We start from the raw sequence: 23,764 nt of genomic DNA on the forward strand, positions 1-23,764 counted from the left end.
TGCCATCAAAAAGGCTTCCCAGCCTCATTCTGTATGCAAGATTAGAAGAAAAAAGAAAAAAAGGAAGACCAAGAACTAAATGGATAACATCTATAAAGGCCAATTCCGGATTACAAACATATAGACAGCTCACCAGCCATGCAAGAAACTGATACTCCTGGAGGTTGTTGTGGAAACACGGAAAACTGTCCTCTTCCCGACGAAAGAGGACAGTAAGTATCAGAACTATGTGTGCATCTACTTTACGGCCACTAGGGGCGATGTGTGAGACATAGCAACTGCCACGTGGGTATGGGTCGTAGTTGACATTTAGTCGTGTATATTTAGATGCTGTCACTTTCTTTTCTTGGTTTTATAGTCATATGATTTATAAAATAGACACAATTTTACTTCATAATGATTTCGTATGGTTGTTAATAAAATGTTCCCGCGATTTAAACTTAGCAGGCGGCGTCGACTCACAGTTATAAAATTTTTAATAGTAGCTATTGCTGTAGCAGGTGTAGTGTTTTGGTTCTTTGAAGTTCGTAATGTGCCTTCACCGAGGCATGCTCATTTTCTTGGGGAACCTGGAATGGTTTCTAATCGGCGAAAATCGCCTAAAGACGATGCGACACACGAAGTGAAAAAAGTGATAGTTAAGAAAAGTAAACTTGAGCATACTGCAAAACATGAACTTATAAGAATTAATCCTTTTCAGTCCGTCCATATAGATGATAAACAAGAAGAGAAAGTTGCAAAACAAGCATTACATTCTGCGAAAAATGTTTCAAAAAACTATGACGAAAAGCGTGAGCATGATAATTTTCCTGTAGGTCAAATTAAGCCGCCTTTTGAAACTGCGAAGAAACAAAAATCCGTCCGAAGTAGTGAACACGAATCCCAAAAGTGGTCGCAAGAGTTTAAAAGTGCTGATAACTTTATGAAGGTAACTCCTGGCTTAGGTGAAAATGGAGCTGCTGTTTATCTTGAAGGAAAAGAAAAAGAACTAGCTGACAAACTCTTCAATACCGCTGCATTTAATATGTATCTTAGTGACCGAATTGCACTGAATCGTTCACTTCCCGATCCGAGGCATCCAATGTAAGTTTATAGTGCTAACAACACTGGAGTGTGATTTTATAACATCTGGAGTGGTGGTGGATTTATCCCATCTGGAAACCCCTCCCTTGACACTAACATTTCCAATCCTTCTTGCACTCTTCATACAGTATAAAATTTTAGGATATTATTTTATTTTTCTTTCAGTATTAATTGAGAAAATTTTATGTCATGCATTTCCTTATTTCATGAATAACAATAAGCAGCTTTTACAATTGGGTACTGATTACTACATATCATACATGAACCTACTGTAAGGGAAGATGAAAATGAACTTTATTGTACAGCAAAAGTTTTTTGAAAGGCCTGATGAAAGTGTTCATAGATTCAATGAAATCTTGTAGGAGGAGGTGAGAGGTCATCCTTATTACTGATAATGCTTTGTTATTTTTTAATTTTTGCATCTCAGGTATCACTGTAATGCTATGAGAATTCTGAAAACTTGACTTTTAACTTGTATGTAAATATATTTATTGATGCAAATCCCATCCACTAAAGTTTGTAAACATTTAGTGTTATAGATGGGGCTAATGGTGATAGAATTCAATGGTCTTCTCTAGAGATCAAACATAGTGCTTTTTCAAATCACTTGAGGCCTCTGGTAAACAGGGCAGTAGTCTTGCACTAGGTATCGAAAATTGGCTACTACATAACTTGCACAAAAATCTATACTATAGTGGAATTCAAACCTACAGGCTATTAGTTGGAGAGTGAAGATGTTATCCACCTTGCTAACTATGCTGATATACAATATATAAAGCAAGTATCCAAGTACTTTAAGCACTTAGTGCTTACAAGTAAAAAATAATACTCATGAATGTATCCAAATAATAAGAAAGCATAAAAGCCACTCTTATGGCTGCACTATGTCCCTGACTATCACACATAAAGTGTTGCGGGTTTCCTTAAACAGCTTGATGGATTTTGATGTGGAGACCTTGCAAAATTATAAACCCTGGATTCCATTTTATTTCAGATTGAGCATGTTGATCTGTCATTTTACATATTTTATGTGAAATGGCAATAATATAAAGTTTTCTGTTGTTAGTTATCAGTATGAATAATAATAGTAACATTCATCCTGTAATTAGCCGCTGACAGATAAACATGTCATTTTACTTCATATCAGGATTTACTATATCATCTAATATAGTTCAAGATCGTATATCTGTGGGCTGCAGAGTATGCTTAAGGTCCTGGCCAATTGTAAATTTCAAAGGAAATTATTCATAAAAAATCATAATAAAATAGTATCTGCAAATAGTTGTGTGCTGAAGTTATCTAATGGTGCAATGAAGTTGTTTCTCAACATCTAGTAGGTATAGCAGTGTATAATTAAACCACACTAATTCAGATTCTAAACAGTTTTTGTTAGTACTTCCATAATTTCAATGTATTTAACTGTTAAAGCTTAATCTATCCTATTGCAATAATTAAAAAGCTTCAATAGTTAAGTATACATAGTCTGTTTTCATGTAAATTTTCACTTTACTGTTTCAAATACATAAAAACAAAAGTTTTATGTTAGTTGTTATGTATTTAACACCAGGCATGTCATGATTGTTGTATAACCTATATGTTATATATCCTATATGGAGTGTCGTATGAGTGAATGCAGTATTGTATAAATGAACATTGGTCTTAATTGAAGAACATCATATGAGTGGATCATCGTAAAGTGAAGCATTGTAATGCAGGTATTACTCTGCTTTTTTTTTTTTTTTTTTGATAAAATTTGCACCTTTGGCACCTGGAACCATTGATGTGCAATAGATATTTGTTACTTTGCTGAAGTTTTGGATTTTACGTCTTTTAGAGAGTAATAGTAAAAAGAAAAATCTCTTCTCCCAAATGATACTTTTTATGTGAAAATGTGTTGTCCTGTTCTTGATATACCTCTATTGAAAACATTCATTCAGTTATTATTTATTAGTTTTTTGTGAAGTTTTCTAACATGGCATGTATTTCTTCATTATTTAATGTCACTAATAGAAATATTGATTTTTCTGCTAGGTGTAAATCTGTTCACTATGATCAAGAACTTCCCAATGCTAGCGTTATCATCATATTCACAAATGAAATTCTGTCTGCACTTATGAGGACTGTATACAGTGTTATCAATCGTAGTCCGCCATCTTTACTTCATGAAATCATATTAGTTGATGATTATAGTGATCGAGGTATGGTTTATTTTCATTTTCAAATGGATATTAATTAAATTGAACATAATATCCATGAACAGAATGGTATGCTGAGAGATTTCTTCTTTATTTGGTTCATTTTATTATATTTATATTAAAATGAGTCATTTTTCCTTATTGGATTCCTGATATGTATCTCCCTCAAGGGATGTACAGGATACTATGTTAGCATTACATAAAATGTTGCATTATTACTAACGTTTTATTGATAATTTTCCTCCCAATTGCTGTTGTTAGCTAGGACTATGATTGTCAGTATGTTTTGGTCTTTTAAGGCACTGGTAACTGCATTAATCCATATATATAATACATATATATATATATATATATATATATAACTTGCGAATTCATTTTTACTCAGTTGGAATATTATGATAAAGCTTTAATGACTGTTAAATTTTAATTTAACAGTCATTTTAATTAAAGCTTTATCATATATATAACTTATATATATATATATATTTGATGGAGAGATATCAGAGAGTAGTTTATTCAGGGGTAGAGTCCAAAAGACGGCTGGTGACTAGTGGTGTGCCCCAGGGTTCTGTTCTTGGACCACTACTGTTTAATTTGTTGATTAATGATATAGGAAAGGATCTGAGAGGAACTGTTCATTTGTTTGCTGATGATGCAAAGTTGGGTAGAGCAATAGTGAATGCACAGGATGTCAAAATTTTGCAGGATGATTTGGATAGTTTGGAGGACTGGGCTAAGGAGAATGGATGTTTATTTAATGTGGCAAAATGTAAGGTTATGCATTTTGGGATGAAAAGATTAGCAGCAGTATACCACATTGGTGGAACTGTACTCCAGGAGATTGACAAGGCCAGGGATTTGGGAGTGTTGGTGGATAGGGAGATGAAGTTTAGGGGGGTACATTGCAAAAGTGGCTAAATCAGCTCATCAAATCACTTGGTTACTGAAGAATACTTTGATGAATAGAGACAAGCAAGTTATTGTTCCTCTGTATCGAGCCTTGATAAGAGCCCATCTAGACTATTGTGCCCAGATTTGGACACCAGAGTTTCTTCTTGATGGGGAGGAGGTGGAGGATCCTGGGACGAGTGACCAAGATGATAGCAGGTCTATGGAATGAACCTTATGAGAACAGGTTGAATATTTGTGGGTTGCAGCAGAAATTGGTTGATAGGCAGAAGAGGGGCGATATAATTGACACATTCAAATTATTGAAGGGTTTCTATAAGATTAAATGAGAAGATATTTTTGAGAACAGGACTGGTGGTGGGAGGACTAGGGGCCATCCATGGAAACTGGGCAACCCAAGAGTTTTTTGTTATGTAGCAGTATTAAAAATTGCTATGGTATAGTTCGCCCACCGATTTGAGGTCCCTCGAAACTACTGCGCATGTCAGGAGGATCCGATAATAGGGTAATCAGTCTGTCTTCTGGGATGTAATAATAAACAAACTCAGTTTGTTTATTATTACAGGTCGGAAAATTTAGCTTTTCTTTTACGAACATTGCTGTTTTTAAAGTGTAACTATTTTGCTTGTATAACAGTTGGAAAAATGTACGTAGAGTGTTAATACGTGCAAATACTGCGTTCTACATAAAACAATGTCACTTCGCTCCATGATAAGTTTCCTTTTATTCCGGGACTTTTTAAAACAAAATCCGATTTCGTGAAGTATTTTCCTTAAAGTTTCTCTTTTCCAAGGAAAATTAATTTTTTCTTTAAGCACAGGAATCAATTTCGGAACAGTTGGCACTCTTTTCTCGAATACGTAAAATTCGTGAATAGCTCTTCTTATAACGTCTACATCAAAATCATTCAAAGCTACGGTTTCGATGGTTTTCTTTCTCTGGCGCTTTTTTTTTTTTTTTTTTAGGAGATTTAAATTTTGGCTTACCTTCACCTTTTGATTCCCTACGAATTCTTTTAACAGTCGACCCCGATACCCGCAATTGCACTTGCACGTTTTATGACTTGAGAAAGGGGAACAAGAAGACGGCCTTCTGACGATTCTTTTTCGCAGAATGTCAGCACATTATTCAATATTCTTTTGCAAGAGCTACTGAAACGTTTAACAACAGAACTTGTTGACTGTACTGGATCCATCATACAAATTAATAATAAAAAAAATAATGCAAAAAGAGAACAACAAAAATCAAGCTAGTACTAGTACAGCGACAGACAAGAAAGCACGTGATTTCGCATGTTGGCGACCAATTCGTACATCCTTCATTTCTTTCTCCCCTTCAGCATGAATCAACTATTCTTGGCACAAAGCCAAGAAGGGACCTAGAAGTGGTGGGTGAACTATAGGATGACTTTAAACAGTGCTTATGGTAGGAAGGTGACTGAACTAAAAGAATAGTGGAGCTACTGAGTGATCATTTTGCAAAGGTGTATCATCCACATGGTGATTTTACAGTTGCTGATGTTACAGAGATGCATATCAATATTGTGGTGTAGAATATATTAAAAAAATATGAATGCAAACACAGTAGTAGGACTGAATGGCATTTCATCCCATGTACTACGTGAATGTGCAAGAGAATTTGTCATTGTTTCTGATGTTGTTCAATCTGTCTCAGCTCTGGCAGGGTTCCAAGGATAAGAAAGAAAGTAAGATAGTACAATTTCATAAAGGTGGATCCAAGACAGAGGTAGCAAACTACAGACCAATTAATATATCAGGAGTGGTTGTTAAATTATTGGAAAGTTGGTGAAAGGTAAAATACAACAGTGGATGGATAGGGATGTGATAATCTATAGTAGGAAGCATGGCTTTGTAAAAGGTAGTTCCTGTCTTAGTAACTTATTCATATTTTATAATAGTAATAGTTGGATAAAGGTAATGGTTACATCATGATACTGCTCGAATTTGCCAAGGCATTTGACAGAATATCACATGGAAAACTATTACAAAAACTGGAGCAAATGGGAATGGATATGAAGCTAGCAGCACCACCACCATTTCCCTAGATTCTACACTAGGGCCAGTACTCATTCATTTGTATATATCAATGATATAGGGAAAAAGTTAATAATGGATATTCAGTTATTTGCTGATGATGCAAAACTGGGGAGAGTGATAGTTGATAAAGGTGATGTAGATATCTTGCAGGATGATTTAAATAAATTGGCATTGTAGGCAAAGGATAATGTCAATTTAATGTTGCAGAATGTATGGTTATGCACTTCGATTTGAAAAGGTTGCATATGCCATATCATATTTATTGGATATGCAGGAAATTGATGAGGCTAGGGACTTGGGGATAATGGTGGATCAAGAGTTGAAGTTCAGAAGGCATATTGTAGAAGATGATAAAATAGCTCAAAGAATGACTTGGATGGGAAAATATGCTAACAAGTAAAGATAAGGAAGTTATTATCCGTCTTTACAAGGCTATGATTATGCCACGTGTTGACTACAGAGCACAGATTTAGTCATGTGGGTTTCTTGGGGACCAGGAGGTGGTAGAGAGGATTCAGAGATGAGTGACCAAGATGGTGACAGGCAGTGCTTTTTTTTTCTGGAAAAAAAAGATGCAGGTACTCACCATGAAGATGTTATTACAGCAACTTCCACACTTTTAACATATCCTATGATATATCTTCGTCATCTTTAGATCACTTCTTGCTTTTGGTATCAACTGCAGAATGATGACCTCGGAGCAGCCATGAGCCTGCATATTTGCTAGGGTTGAACTGAGTGAGAGGAGGTCCTACTATCCTGATGAGCATCAGTGCAGAAGTTGTCTGTACAAGCAGAGATGACCTAGATGAAATTACTATAAGATTCATCTGAGAGAAACCCCTTTCACTTTCACCGGAAGATATTGCAATTGTGCCCAAAGTGTGCTGTGGAGGAAGTAGTATGTCCAGGACTTTATTTTCTTGAAGATATTCACGAAAACCACAAACTGCTTCCCTCTCATTTAAGTGAAATTTGCATGCTAACTTTTTAATTTCAGCTTCACCAAATGTCAGATGCTTCCCAGGATTTTCTGGCCAATACTTGGAATCTAACATCTTAGCATATTCAGGCAAATCAACATCATCTCCTTCAAGCAGATGCTTTCCAACAGCTTCTTTCAGACTTTTATAGAAAGCAGATGAATTTATTGCAGGACTGTGTCTTTCATTTTTGTGGAGCTCAATCTCATTGAACTTCATGTTCTTCTGACTTTGAAGAGAAATACTGTAGTACGGACCAGGATTTTCAATTCTTTCTTCAAAAAGTTGAATTGTATTCTTTATCTTCCTGTCTGCATTGTACAAGTCAATATTTCTCTCTTGTAAATAGACTTAGTTCCCTAAGTTCTTGGAGAGCATCACACATAAGGCCCAAATCAAGAACAAACTTGCTTGACGTTATTTTTCTTAAAAGACCCTCATAAAGAAAGCATTCTGTTTAGCTTCTTTTGCCTCCAGAAAGTGATGGACTAGGACTTCAAAGTCTTGCCACACTGCAGAAACAGTGCAAAAGCTAGATGCAACCCAGCGAGTGCTTTAAATTCTGCCAATTTTAAGAAGTTGAAGATCTAGAGTTGCTGCACATTCCTGTAGTTCCCTATTCTTAGGTGAAGCATGATAAGTCACATAAAATTTGCCCATGAAACTCTTAAAGCGATTCACTCCTACCACATTGTTCACTCACATCACAGGCAATTCAAGGTGATGGATAGCACAATGCCAGAAAATAACACTAGGAAATTTCTCTTGCATTAGCCTCCTTACACCATTACGCACACTAAACAACATGGCTGCACCATCACAAGTTACAGACAATAAATACTCCTTTAAGTAATCTTCAACTAATTCTAAACACAAAAGATGACTAATCGAAGAGTTAAGAATTCCTCTAGCAGTTACATCTGATAATTCGGTCAAATCTAGGAAAAGACTCACAGGAGCCGAAAGTTCAGGAAGAACTACACAAACAATAACAATCAATGTTGTTGTTGTGTTACTCACAGTTGTCGATTCATCAATAAGTAACGATATTTTGTTCTTGGAGTTCACTATATTGTTTATTAATGCTTTATGGCCTGCATTTGAAAGGATTTGGTGTGTGGAGACTAGAACAAGTGTTGCTGAATGAAGTGAAAATGGATGTGCAAAACCAAGGAAACTAGAACCACCAAGGAGGGGGGGAGGAGTGGATATGCAGACATCAGTGAGACAGTTGAGTGTAAGAATGTATATAATGTACCCGAGCCAGTAGTACTAAGGACAAAAAATCAGAATAGGATTACTCATTTTGAACAATGATTGCACTGATTTAGCTTAGATTAATTCAAAATCACGTGAACACCTGCCTTTTGCAGAGTGAATAAATTGATAAACTAATATTGGAAGCAATCGGAAGCGAACACAACTTCCTGTTTCCGGTTGCGTACCAACCTATGAAACAGGAAAGCAGGGTATCAACTTATGAGTAATCAAAACTGAAAATTCAATTTGTGAACACAGTACCATCTATTGGAATATTTATAATACATTTTGCTGTCAATAAATCTAAAATTTTTAAAAACTTAAGAAAAAAGGTGCCGGTACTGCGTGCTGCCAGAAAAGAGCAGTACTGCTGTCAGTAAATCTCAAAGTTTTAAAAACTTATGAAAAAAGGTGCCGGTACTGTGTACTGCCATCTTGAGTGTTTAGGATTATCTGAAGATTACTTAAAGGAGTGTTTATTGTCTGTAACTTGTGATGGTGCAGCTGTGTTGTTTAGTGTGCATAATGGTGTAAGGAGACTAATGCAAGAGAAGTTTCCTAGTGTTATTTTCTGGCATTGTGCTATCCATCGCCTTGAATTTTGCCTGTTAGTGACACAGTGAACAATGTGGTAGGAGTGAATCGCTTTAAGAGTTTCATGGACAAACTTTATGTGACTTATCATGCTTCACCTAAGAATGCTAGGGAACTACAGGAATGTGCAGCGACTCTAGAACATCAAACTTCTTAAAATTGATAGAATTTTAAGAAGTTGAAATAAAAAGCACTGGTGACAGGTCCGTGGAATACTTCCTATGAGAATAGGTTGAAGGTTTGTGGGTTACAAAATTTAGTTGTTAGGTGGTAAAGAGAGGGACATTGTAGAAACTTTTAAGATATTAAAGGGGTTTTATAGAATTGATGCAAGTGAAATTTTTCAATATATGATAAATCTATGGAAGTTGTTTGAGAATGTGGTTAGAAGGAGTGTGTGGACCAGATTTTTTTGCATGGAGAGTGGTGAGTGAGTGGATTGGATTGCTAGAATTAATTGTGAGTTCCCTGTTGGTGAATGGATTCAAGGAGAGGTATGATAGGATTTGTGTGTTAATTTGGGTCCTCTACGATAAATTTCCAGACTCCATGGAGATGTTGTAAAATAATAATAATGATGCTATTAAATTCTTTGATTTTACAATTAACTGTGGTTAATATTATTTCAAGGCCTCCATGGAATCACTAGACTTATTACAGGAAGACCTTCATTCCATGCATCATACCTCACTTTGAATACTCAATGCCGCTTGCACTAGTGATTCAGGAGACTTAATCTGTGCATTAGTTCAGAAGCAGCCTAATCAGTGCCACTAAAAAATCTAACTGTGCAGCAGCAGAGTTATATTTTTTAGTTCTAATTGTCAAATGTCAAATATGAGATTATCTGTGATAACCCTCTGGGTAATAGAGAGTTATCACAGATATCTACAGCTGTTGCAAAGCACCCTTTCAGTCTTTTATTTGCTGTTACCCCAAGTCCTTACCCCTGGAAGTACAGTACCACCAATAAAGTACACTGCATTTCATTTCCTCTGGCCAAAATGCAAAATTTTCTGCATTTGCAATGTTAAATTGATCGTAATGAACTAGCCTATTTACATGATTTGAAATGACACTGCATCAGATTCTCATTTTCTGACATTACTTTCCTAATTTTGCATGATTTGCAAATAGTTGAATATCTTCTTCAATATCATATAAATTAAAGAAAACATTTCCACGATAGAATAGAACATTATAGAAATCACTTTTTGCCTTCCTTTGAGACCATTCTCCATATTCCTTCATAGATTTATTATCAGTTTGTCATGTGATATTATATCATATGCCTTAACAAAATCCAGAAATGTTGTTATGTACATGTCTTCTCTGACTACTGCATTTGTCACCATTATCATCATCAGTTTTCTGATATACCCTTCAAGGGGGGTATACAATCTACTATGACAGTACTATATGATTGAGTTTACATTATTACTAATATCGTATAAACAATTTTTGTTCAAGTTAGTATGTTACTTGGCACGTTGTACCTAAATTTCTTTCTTCTAAGGCACTTCTGAATCAATCTACCTAGATTTTGGTCTTCCTCTGAATCTTTTTCTTACTATCTTAGCATCTAATGCCTAGTTTGTTAATTTTTCCTCTCCCATTCTATTTAAGTGACCATACCACCTTAGATTAGCCCTACTACTCACATTCTTGAATGCTAACAACATCAAGTCTGTTTTTAATGCCAGTATATATATATATATATATATCTTTTTTTTTTTTTTTTTTTTTTTTTACCCATGAAAGGTTTATTTGTAAACCTACAATATCCTTAGCCTGCCCACAGTACATTCATACTGTGGGCAGGCTAAGGATATTTTTTTAATTGATTTTTTATGTATATATATTTGTATTTTTATCAGGTTCACTAACCCTATTCTAGAGACTAAACATGGAACTTTTTTCAAGTCACTTTTTGCCTCCAATAACAAGGGTGGTGGTCTCACACCAGGTGATGAAATTCATCTCCCCTAACAACAATCATCACAAACATCAGTATTCAAGACTGCAACCTGTTGGTTGGAGAGGCAGATATGCTAACCACCTGACCAACCAGGCCAGCTGAATATCTTTATTCAGCCAACTAACTAATATATTCAGAACTCTCACATCTGTGTTATCTGACTTCAGATATGAGAGTTTTTAGAATTTTTGTATCCAAAATATTTTACTTGTTCTATAAGTTCTCCATTGATGATGCAGTTGAAGTTTTCTATGTTTTTGCCTATTTTTATAGGTTTAGTCTTTTTATTGCCAAATTTGTCACCTTCTTATAAAATGTAACCAGATAACTGAAAGGTTACTGCCTTTTAACGAATTCAGTGCTCTTCTGTAGGATTCCTGTTTCTATCAGTCCATCTTAAATTCTCATCTTAACTAACCTTTTCAACATCTTCTCCACTACCTCTGAAACACAGCTGTTAGCTGAAGATGACTGTTTTGAGACTTCCTTTATGCAGAGGCTTCTCCTGTGCACTATTCCCTCCCCCCCACTTCCCAATACAATTCTTAGTAATTTTCCCTGTTGAAACTAATTGAAACTAAACCAAAGTAAAAGGGTGCTTAGTTTATCACACATTACCTTGACAGTAAGAATAAGAGAGAAATGAGTGAAAACACAACTGCTATGTACAAGACAGTGTTCAAATCAATTTTAACTTATAGATTTGAGAACTGTGTTAGAAATAAAATAATTGATCAAAGACTGGAGACCATGATATGAGAGTTCTGAGAATGATTAGGAGAATGAACAGATGGCTTCAATGACAGTATCATATTGAAAATGGGGATATATTAGAAAAGAATTTGCCATTGTTAGCATTCAGGAATGTGTCAGCAGAACTGATCTTAGGTTGTATTGTCACTTAAACAAATTGGGAGAGAAAAGATTAGCAAAAGTGTTCTTTAGCAGGTTGAAAGGGAAAAGACCTAGAGGAAGACCAAGATCTAGGTATACTGATTCAGTAAAAATTGCCTTATTAGACTGAAATATAAGATCTGATAATATTGGAGTCATAACAGATTAATTTGGAAGAAAATTGTTGATCAGAAGTCAGTAATAATGACTTTTTCATATACACTAGTGGCCAAAATTGTGGAAACCTTTTGGAAAAAGTGTATTTCTGAGGTTTGATGGCTCATAACACCACTTTTTTTTGGAGTAATACTATAAAATTATATATCAATGGAAAGATAATTTAATCAAGAATGCAATACCTTTTATGAAGGATTTTTTATTAAAACAGCAGTTATAAAGAAGAAAAGTGAAACACATAGAAAAAATGAGATATACAAAAATTGAAATACAATTTTATTAATACAGACCAGTTTACAATAAAACATATTAAAATCTACCAGTTTCGCCAGCAAACTGTCTGGCTTTTTCAAGGCGTTTATTGTGACATGAAAACTAGTAAATGCAAATTGAAAGGAACATAAAAAACGTTGTAAGCCAACTAGTAGCTAATCTATCAATCAATCTGAACTACAGCTAGTCAGTAATCGCATTACACATTTACAACAAACACGCATGCGTGATAATGAATAAGAATAATAAGTCCTCTCTGTCACGCGAATGTGTAACCTTAGCTACTAGTTGGTTTACAATGTTTTTTATGTTCCTTTTAATTTGCATTTACTAGTTTTCATGTCTCCGTAAATGCCTTGAAAAAGCCAGATAGTTTGCTGGCGAAACTGGTAGGTTTTAATATAAGTTTTATTGTAAATTGGTCTGTATTAATAAAATTGTATTTCTATTATAAAACGACCAAATATGTATAATTTAAATATACAAAAATTCTCACATTGTGAGTTAATACTTAGTTGGCTAACCTTTAGCGTTAATTACGGCCTTGCAATGCTTTCCCATGGAGTGAACCAAGTTTTTTAGTTCTGCAGCTGTTATAATATTTTAACTGAAACCAAGATTGAATTATTGCTTCTATTAATTGGGTTTTGTTGCTGGGTTGCTTCTGACTAACAAGTTTCTTTAGTCGGCTCCATAGATTTTCGATTGGGTTAAGGTCTGGGCCATTCCAGCATTGGAATATGATTATCTTGAAACCACTTTTTTGCACATAGCAGCAACATGACATGAAGCTGAATCCTGTTGAAATGTAAATGCTTCATTATCTTGGAAAAGATCACGTGCAGAAGGCTTCAGTTTGGACTCAAGTATTTCATTTATGTATTTCTGGGCATTTATATTCCCATCAATCACGCAAATTCTGCCCACACCTTTTGATAGCATACAACCCCAGATCATAACACTAAGTGGGTGTTTCACGGTAGGTGTAATGCAATCAGGATGCAAATCTTCTCCAATTCTTCTTCTTACATATTTTATGCCATCACTACTAAACAGGGAGATTTTGGTCTCATCACTTCAAATAACACTGTCCCATTGTTCCGCTGTCCAGTTTTACTTTTAACTGGGCTAAAACATGGGTTTTAGCCCGGTTTAATCTTTTCAACCTTTGTTTGAGAGATAAAAATGGCTTTTTTCGTAGAATTCTAGCATTTAGACCAAATTCCTGCAGTCTGCACCGAACAGTCTTTGCACTCAACTTCACATTGTATTGCGCCATTTCATCTTGTATACACCCAGATGATTTTCGTCTGTCACATAGGCACAGTCTCTCAATTCTTCTATTATCACTTGCTATTGTGCGCCTTTTCCTGCCTTTACCAGTCTGGTTTTGTAGTGACTGAGTCTCCTTATACCTCTTCAAAAATTTAGAAATGCCACCTTTGGTTAAGTTTCCACCAATTTTTCTTCTAATTTCTTCATAACTGTAGCCTTGTTCACTTAATAGTACTATTTTAGATCGCTTTCTGGGTGACTAGTCATCTCTTTGCACCATTTCTTTAATTTTATTAAGTTTTACAAGCTCACTAAATGAAAGAACACAAAAAAAAACCCAACCAACTTGATAGCAATCACATAACGCACTGGCAAATGTCCTCCTCTCAGCTCCAATATATGACATCAATAGCTGAATCCTACTGTGACCTTATTGGCTCATTGCCAAAACAAGATGACACCTGATTGGCTCTCTAAACACACATGCTCATTGGCTACATTCAAATGAAGGAAAGTTACTTCATATCAACCTAGGCAAGTTGTGCTTCTTTTTTTTCTGGTTATATGGCTATAACTTTTCATAGACTACAGATAATTGAACAAACTTTGTTGCATTACATTCTTGATTAAATTATCTTTCCATTGTTAAAGATACCAAGTAATTTTAAACCTGGTTTTACTCCATTTCCCAAGTAAGCAAACAGACTAAAAAGTCAAGTTTGCGCCTGCAATTGATGCAAGTCTAACTGATCCCACAGGTAGTGCAGGACCAGGGCAACTCGTGGCAAGGTTGGAACAAGCTCCGATCACTAATCTTAATATGATCGGAGCTTGTTCCACCTTTGCCACGAGTTGCCCTGGTCCTGCACTACCTGTGGGATCAGTTAGACTTGCATCAATTGCAGGCGCAAACTTGACTTTTTAGTCTGTTTGCTTACTTGGGAAATGGAGTAAAACCAGGTTTAAAATTACTTGGTATCTTTAACATATTTATACCCAAGGTAAAAATACTTCTATATCTTTCCATTGATATATAATTTTATGGTATTACACACAAAAAAAGTGGTGTTATGAGCCATCAAACATAAAAAATACACTTTTTCCAAAAGGTTTCCACAATTTTGGCCACTAGTACTGTTATAATATCTTGTACACCCTCTCAGGGTGCATATCAAGAATTTGACTGATGATACTGATTGTTGCTTATGAGTGGTCAAATGGTGTGTGGTTTATTTTTTTATATTTGATAGAATTCTGTCTTCCTCTGAGGAATTAATATCATTTCTCTGACAAAGAGAGAATTATAAATTATATTTATATGATTTATTGGATTGTATAAGATCATATATGTACAAATAACAGCAGTCATATTTTTAACATCTTTTTCCAAAATGCGAGTATGTTTTGTTTTCTCTGTGCACTTCGGTATTTGTATTTTCATTCTCACTGCCTTTCAGTTTAGTTTGTGTTTCCATTCTCATAAACTGAGTGTAATTTATAAATATCTAGCACTATATTGAATGGTAAAATATTAATTATGGGTTAAAAAATGCTAAAATATTTGATAAATCATGATTAAACCGTGCACATTGCATTATTGTTACCATAGCACTGTCATAAGTGGTGATGGGCAAGCAACTTTTTCATGTCTTGAAGGTATCTTGCTCATGACATTAGTATTTTTATGGTGTAAAGAGGTAGTGTCCTTTCTCACACAATGTGCAATTGATAAAATTTTTGTTATATCAGTTACACAGTTTAATTAGGCTCAATTTTAAATATGGTATCTGCTTTTTTTATGGCTTAATTGATTTTATTGGATAAATGAATACACAAGTTGAGACTAATCTGGAAAATATTACAGGAGTATTTTTCCTCTATATTGTAATGCAGTGTTTTTTGAACTGCAGGTCATTCACCATTAGCGAGTTATGACTAACATTTTTTTCTTAAAATGAAATATAATAGAAAATATCAGAATGTATTTCATAGATTTTGTAGCTTCAACATGTTCACACCAGGTTTTGTATCCATTTCCATATGACTTCCATGTTGAGTGGGTGCATTTTTACCATTTTAAATATATATGGTATGCTGGTTTGAACTTTCGACTAAATTTTAACTGTAAAATGACATTATTATTATTATTATTGTCTTAATGTATAGTGGTTTTGGTTGGGGAGTTGTTTATCACAGAGTTCGGTTGTTCCATAAAGTGGAGACATTTCAGATGTATTCTAATTGCATCAGTATTGTATTTAGTGGTACAATAAAAATACTTGTTTTTCTTGCATTTGCAGTATGATATCTGTTGAGGAGGGATATTTTATAACTATACATGGATATTTTCATTCATCCTGAAGCATAGATGTATTGAGCAAAACTATTTATTCCTATAAATAAAAATGAATCCTGTGTTTCATAGCAAGCACACTTGCTATGAAACACATTAAATAAAATATTTCATAATTTTTGTTTTTGTTATTTTTTAGCATTTTTTTTAATGTGTATTTGGATGTTAATAAAATTCATCTTTGATATTAACTTAACGACATGTTTAGCGAAACTTTTCTTTCAGCTTAGAGAGAGAGAGAGAGAGAGTGTGTGTGTGTGTGTGTGTGTGTGTGTGTGTGTGTGTGTGTGTGTGTGTGTGTGTGTGTGTGTGTGTGTGTGTGTGTGTGCCTGAATAGCAAAGGTGAAGTATACTACAAGCACTTTGTTGCTTCTTTCCTGAACTTAACATCTTGGAAGCCAATGAGGTCCACATCAGATATTCAGATATTAAACTGGTAAGAACAGATCCTACACTTTTTGCTTCTATGCCTTTTGGCTAAGATAACAGTATAGTATCTGTTTTTATCAGCTTAATATCTGATATGAGCCATAAGATATTAAACAGATTTCTGGATGGTGGTGAACTGCTTGGAGCTTGCTCCGTCTTTGTGCTGAGTTGCCTGGCATTGCACAACCTCAATTATTTCTGGCCTATGTATATATTTGTGTGTATGTGTACACACTAGGTCAAGATATAAAATGTATTTTTTATTGTGGGTCGTGGTCAGAAAAGTTTGAAAAACGCTGTTTTAACTTATTTGTTATGCTGGGCCCACTGCCTGTGTGTGTGTGTGCATGTCATTCAATAAAGTTGTTTAAATGCATTGTATGATTCATTCGGTGTGTAGGTGTGGTGATGTAAGTAATCCTTATGAGTTGCTAAGTTTGAAATGTTCTTCTATCTATTTTACTATCTAAGCAGAAAGTTGTTTTATCTTAAATTAATAGCTTGTTTAGGAAGTGTAAAAGTAAACCACATTGCTATCAATATGGATAATATATTTCACTCCTCATACACTTCGTACCCATCATATATATCAATGTAATATCAATGGTATTCCAATTTTAATATGCACTTCACATCCATGGTAACCTTGACATGTATACACATCATGGCTGGTTGGGTGGTTAAAATATTAGATTTCCACATTGCATTAAATTAATTTATGGATTTGGTACATGAGTAGTATCCAGTTTGCTTCTGTTTTATGATGTTCTGAGTGTGCAATTAATAGGACTGTAAGCTTAACTAATTTAATATTGAGCAGAGCAGGGATTATCTCATTCTGGAAATGTGTTTACTAGGATGTAAATTATCCTTTAAATAAACTAATTTTCATTGTACTAATTTTGTTTAATTCCGTTTTTTTCCTTCAAACTTGAAATAGAATAGTGAAAATTTTTAGGCATCAAAAGATATCACTTTCTTTCTTAAATGAATATAATATAATAGATTTAGTTTAATCCTTTATCCCAGTGAGAGCAAACAAAGTTTGCGCCTGAAAATATCTTCAGGACTAAATATATAGTGTTGTACTATCTTATCCAGTAAGTAGTGCAACACCAAGGCAACTCGTGGCAAAGGTGGAGCAAGCTACCAGGCACTTCTAACCCAGTATCTCCCATAATGCAAAACACATTTCCTATGTGGATATGTATATATACTGTTATGCATTAAAGGGATTGGCCATCTACCCAGACTAGTTTCGACCTTTATTGAGGTCTCTTCAGTGGGAGCCAGGCCCAGAGCTGGAGATACCAGGCAGAAGCAGTAGCAAGTCATCTGTGCCTATGCGAGTTGCCAAAAGGTTTATCACCTTTTTTAAAAATTACTCTGGATTTAGAGAAAGATGTTGAAAATTTATTTATCACTAGGTTAGACTATAATAGATTTAGTTTAATCCTTTATCCCAGTGAGAGCAAACAAAGTTTGCGCCTGAAAATATCTTCAGGACTAAATATATAGTGTTGTACTATCTTATCCAGTAAGTAGTGCAACACCAAGGCAACTCGTGGCAAAGGTGGAGCAAGCTACCAGGCACTTCTAACCCAGTATCTCCCATAATGCAAAACACATTTCCTATGTGGATATGTATACTGTTATGCATTAAAGGGATTGGCCATCTACCCAGATTAGTTTCGACCTTTATTGAGGTCTCTTCAGTGGGAGCCAGGCCCAGAGCTGGAGATACCAGGCAGAAGCAGTAGCAAGTCATCTGTGCCTATGGGAGTTGCCAAAAGGTTTATCACCTTTTTTAAAAATTACTCTGGATTTAGAGAAAGATGTTGAAAAGGATTAAACTAAATCTATTATAGTCTAACCTAGTGATAAATAAATTTTCAACATCTTTCTCTAAATCCAGAGTAATTTTTAAAAAAGGTGATAAACCTTTTGGCAACTCCCATAGGCACAGATGACTTGCTACTGCTTCTGCCTGGTATCTCCAGCTCTGGGCCTGGCTCCCACTGAAGAGACCTCAATAAAGGTCGAAACTAGTCTGGGTAGATGGCCAATCCCTTTAATGCATAACAGTATACATATCCACATAGGAAATGTGTTTTGCATTATGGGAGATACTGGGTTAGAAGTGCCTGGTAGCTTGCTCCACCTTTGCCACGAGTTGCCTTGGTGTTGCACTACTTACTGGATAAGATAGTAAAACACTATATATTTAGTCCTGAAGATATTTTCAGGCGCAAACTTTGTTTGCTCTCACTGGGATAAAGGATTAAACTAAATCTATTATAGTCTAACCTAGTGATAAATAAATTTTCAACATCAATTTCTTAAATGAAGTTTCTTGAAATAGAAATTCTGTTAATCATAGTATGAAAAAGAAACAGTAATGAATAGCATTTTACAGATGTTGTCTACCAGTATAATGTAGTATAGGTGCACCCCCCCCCACACACAGTACTGATGTGTTTATAAGTCTTTTGACCTCTCTGTATATGATCAATATTTAAAATAAAAAAAATGTTGGCATTCAAACACTAATGATATATATAGAAATATAGATTTTTAGTAAAGCGAAGTTTTCTGACATGATATCAGAGTGTTCTAGAAAAGAAAAAAAAAAACTGATGCATTAAATGAGAGATCTAAAAACAGTCACCTGCTTAATGTTAGATTTGTAACTTTAGACTTGTATCTTTAGACTGAAGTTAAGTCAAAATTTATTTAAAATGAATTTACAAAATCTAACAAAGGTTTGGTTTATATGACCTGAGTTGATTCGAAGAACAGATTTTTGTCATCTATCATTGCTCACATTACAGAAAATTGTATGCTAGAGATGCTCTCCTTGTACACCTGTGATGAGCTTCCATATTTAATATCTTGGGACTGAAGTTAAGACATTGTGACAAAATTTATTTAAAATAAACCCATTTATTCTGTTACATTTAAAAGATTTTGTAGGACTTAACACTTCCAAGAACAGACCTTGCAATTCCAAATTTGGTTTATGTGATAACTTTGCTTTCTTCTCTCAAATGAAGTAACATAAAAATGTTTTGTCCGTCAAAAAATATTGGGTTCTATATTAAACATGAGATGTTATAAATTTCTGGTAAGGATAGACAATCCTGGTGGTCTAAAAAATATCTTAATCAAGCAGAAACTTCATATAATGTACTGTTCTGATTTTCAAGTGTTTGGTAAATAATTGAATTTTTGAATGTCTTAAATATCGGAACGAACTTCTAAATTAATAAATTTAAGCAGTATTTTAAATATTATATGAATCATCGTATGAATTTCAAGAATGCATAGAGCTCAGGAACTGTTTTTCCATTTATTTGCAGAAGAGTTGAAGGAAGAGCTACAGTCATACATATCACACCATTTTAATGCCAACAAATTAAAACTGTTGCATATGAATCAACGGCAAGGCTTAATACGAGCTAGATTAGCAGGAGCCAAAGTTGCTACTGGGGATGTGCTCATTTTCTTAGATTCCCATTGTGAGGCTAATGAACACTGGTAAGACACATCCATTAATATGGTTATTAAGTCTTATTTTATGTAAGAAAGTTCATAAACTCTAATCATGCTTTCTTAAAAAATCTTAATCATTTTTTTTTAATTCTTGAAATTCATCAGTCTTTTTTATTTTTTTAATTAATTAATTTTTTTGTAATATATGAGGATGTTACAGTTTTGTTATAAGAATTAAAATCATATAGCTGTTATAAGAATTGAAATCATATAGTGTATAGAGTGAAGATACAAATATATGTATGAGGATCATATGAAAAGTGATGAACAAATATTTGAAGTAAACAAGATACGTATATGAATGAAACAGTTATTGTTAGTAGTAACATATGTTTTTCTTTTTCAACAAAATCTCCAGAATTCGCATATTTTAGCCAACACAAGTTACAGTAACACTTTTGAGCTTGTAAACATTACAAAGCCAGTTGCTAAACAATTCCAGCTGAACATTGTAGTTTTTGAAACTGAATATCATCATAGTAACTTTTGGAAAAATATGTCCTGCTCCTTATTCTTTAGTTTATTTTCAAACTCTTAACTACAATATGCTATAATGAGCACACAAAAAGTCAAATGCTGAAAGTGTGTTTTATATTTATGGGGATTATGTCCATAATTATACTTCAGCACATGGGCTGAAGTATAATTATGGATTGTGTGCCAGAAGTAATAAGCATAGCCAGATTTTACATCTGAGTGAAATGACATAGACTGCCAAATATATGCTAGTAGCCGCATCTGTTCTTCACTACCCAATGAAAAATACTAGTCTAATACATGCATATCATGATGTGACAAATAAATTCATGACAAAATGGCAGTATATGATATGGCATGGATGCTGCTGGCATCTATTTCATAAAAGTGGTGAAATGTTTTAAAGATAGAAACATGAACACTGCCAATCAACCTCTTGCTGATTGATCAAGAACTGGTGTGATTCACAGATTAAAGAAGACAGACATATAATGGTAAGGGAAGTTGCAATCCACTTTAACATAAGAAACTGGTGTGGGTTATTAGAAAGTTTGCTGCTGAGAGCAAGTTTCCTGCTGAACATTATCAATAGTGATGAAAGTTGGTTCCACTTTCATCACTTTGAGACCAAGTGACAAAGCAAAGAATGCTCACTTCAGTTCTCCAAATAAGAGGAAGGCCAGAATAATACCTCAGCTGATAAGTTTACAAGACCTGTCTTCTGGGATGCATGTTGGATGATTGTCCTATCCAGAGGGTAATATCAATAACATACTGGGCTTAAAAAAAACAAAAAAACTAGCAGAAACCAGTTGACAGAATGGGAAAAGAAAAAATAATTCCAAGAAATAGATGAAACCAGGTGTTGGAAGTAAAACATTTCAGTGGAAAGATGGATTGCAACAAACATTCTGAAATAGTCAGAGATCTAAGAAAGTAGTAAATAGTAGTTTCTTCATTACTCCAGTTTTCATTAAATTTTGTACAACTATTCATAACACTATAAATGGTGTGCTATTACTTGCTATTTATTAGCACCGTTATTATTAATTTTATATATATTCCTTTCTTATTCGCACTATTTCTTCTTCTGTTGCGTACTTAGTTTATCTACCTTTTGCACTACGAGTTATATACCTATGGATACTAGAAAATTTATTTGATAAGACTGTGCCACCAGTATCTTTTAATTGGCATAAAACTCAGTAATATGGCCAGTTGATTTCTTTCTCTCTTTCTCTAACACAGATTCCTTCAGTAAAACTTTACACAAACAGTCATGGTCTCTTTGCACTTAACTATACACTTCGGCTATCTTACTTGGTTTCCCGCTCTTAAGTTCGCGTTTATTTAGTGCATTGTAAAATAAACAATCAGGCGGCACTCTATTGACATATAATTAAAACACATTTATTTACATTAGATTTTAATGATCTTTAATTATTGTAAAAAAAAACATTCAGAATTAATAGTTTTTAGCACAATTTCATATATAAAAAAATTGACTGGCATATTTTATTAAAAATCAACTAATTAATTAATCCTAAATTAAATTATTTCAGTTTAAAAGCAAAAAAAATCATAAAATTAACATCATCATAATAATAATAAGTAAAATAATATTCAATTACATACACTTACCTTATAAAAATGTATTTTTCTGTTTAAATTTGTCTCACTATAAATTTACAATTCACACTTCACTCAGTGATTCACTAGTGAAGGAAAAACTAACCAGTCACTGTTCACAAATCAGAAAAAGATGAACCAAAAACAGGAATATGTGTTTTATTGCTGCAATAAAACGCATGTTTTATGGCTACCCCCGCAGTGGGCAGAAACAGGCCAACCATAATAAAATTTTAAGACAGACAAAGTGTCCCAGGGTTGAGGGTGTAAGATTACATATCTCAATCAATTTTATGATTATAATTTGTAGAATTTTTTAATCGATCGCAGGGGAAGTGCCCCCCCCCCCCATAGACGCCCATGACCGTGTGATTGTTTTTATCAATGTCTGAACATTTTGAGAGGGCATAGTGCATGAGCGCCCATCTTAATTGGTCCAATGCAATTAATTGCAGGATAACTTTGAATACTTCTGCGTAGAGTAGGGGAACAATCTGTTTTAGGATTTATTAGAAAACAATAATGAAGGAGAATGCTATATTTGGTTGGTATATTTGAAATACTCAAAGATGAAAATATGTGAACCATCATTTAAAAGACCTGTAAGAATAGGAAAGAATAAATGTGAGTAGAAACACTTTCATTAATGGTAAATGAATTATTAATAATTATCATTTGTGATATGTGTGTCCTATAAGTTGCTGGGTAGAGCTAATAGCACGATCCTATAAAGTCTAAACATGAATAAGTGAATTTATGATGGCATAATTTAAAAAAAAAAAAAACTTATTAAAAGAGAGAGAGTATTGCTGGAATAAATATGGCTTGATGGAACAGCAAATCATCTCGTAAAATTTGTTGCATGTTATGTGTATTTCTCTGGTTTGTGTATATTTCGCTCCATTTTCCAAGAATTTTATTTTGTTTACTGAGACTCAGTATACATAACATCCGATCATTATTGGAATTATCCATACTTTTGGGAATGCTACATTCATTAGTTTTTTGTTTTTTTTACTATCAGCTGTTCTTCTGTCTTATCAATCTCACATATGCTGGTATGTTGTTGTAGATCAACAACATCTTATAATATACAGAATATTCATTTTTATTCAGGAAGAGATATTTTTTACTGTCTGTTGTTTCTGAATACTAGAATGAAAATGTCTCTATATACCGTTAAAACTTTGCAACCTCAACAGATGCTATACTGCACAAGCAAAAGAAAAAACAATTAGCTTTTTTTCTCCTAACATCCACTTTCAAATTTTCAGTTCCAAAAACATGTAAACAGCTGTATTATAAACAGCTGTTTATAATACAGCCATCAGATACAGAAAGCTCTCAACTCATGACAAGTGACAACGTTCAATTGGATTGGTTGACACAATAACCAAACACTGATGCTGGGTGAGCTCAAAATGTTAGCTCACCCAGCATCATCACCCAGTTAATAGCCCAGGTGTGCTTTTAAAATGCAAGCATTTTAAAAGCACACCTGGGCTATTAACATGAATGTGACGCAATGTTTATGCATCTAAAAGTGCCCTCTTCATGAAGCACTAATGCTTTATTACCCTCCTGAAGAGGACAATGAAGCATTAGTATATTGTGTTCAATTTTAAGTCTGCAAACAATTGGAGGAG

General features: G+C 34.2%; 1 protein-coding gene and 1 pseudogene across 1 annotated transcript in view; both read left to right on the forward strand.

Annotated features, from left to right (window-relative positions):
• Positions 1-385: 385 nt before the first annotated feature.
• The window catches only part of LOC150105637 (putative N-acetylgalactosaminyltransferase 9), a 67,373-nt gene continuing 43,994 nt past the window's right edge, over positions 386-23,764 (forward strand). The window contains exons 1-3 of the mRNA XM_090394277.1: positions 386-1,083; positions 3,115-3,281; positions 19,820-19,997. Of these exons, the coding sequence (XP_090250403.1) occupies positions 407-1,083; positions 3,115-3,281; positions 19,820-19,997 (1,022 nt within the window). The 5' untranslated portion in view covers positions 386-406. The remainder of the gene's footprint in view (positions 1,084-3,114; positions 3,282-19,819; positions 19,998-23,764) is intronic.
• On the forward strand, positions 16,489-16,667 carry LOC150105638 (U2 spliceosomal RNA; annotated as a pseudogene).

This window comes from Typopeltis vanoorti, chromosome 6 (genome assembly GCF_054136105.1).
Source record: "Typopeltis vanoorti isolate ZY-2024b chromosome 6, IOZ_Tvanoo_1.0, whole genome shotgun sequence".
NCBI lineage: Eukaryota > Metazoa > Arthropoda > Arachnida > Uropygi > Thelyphonidae > Typopeltis > Typopeltis vanoorti.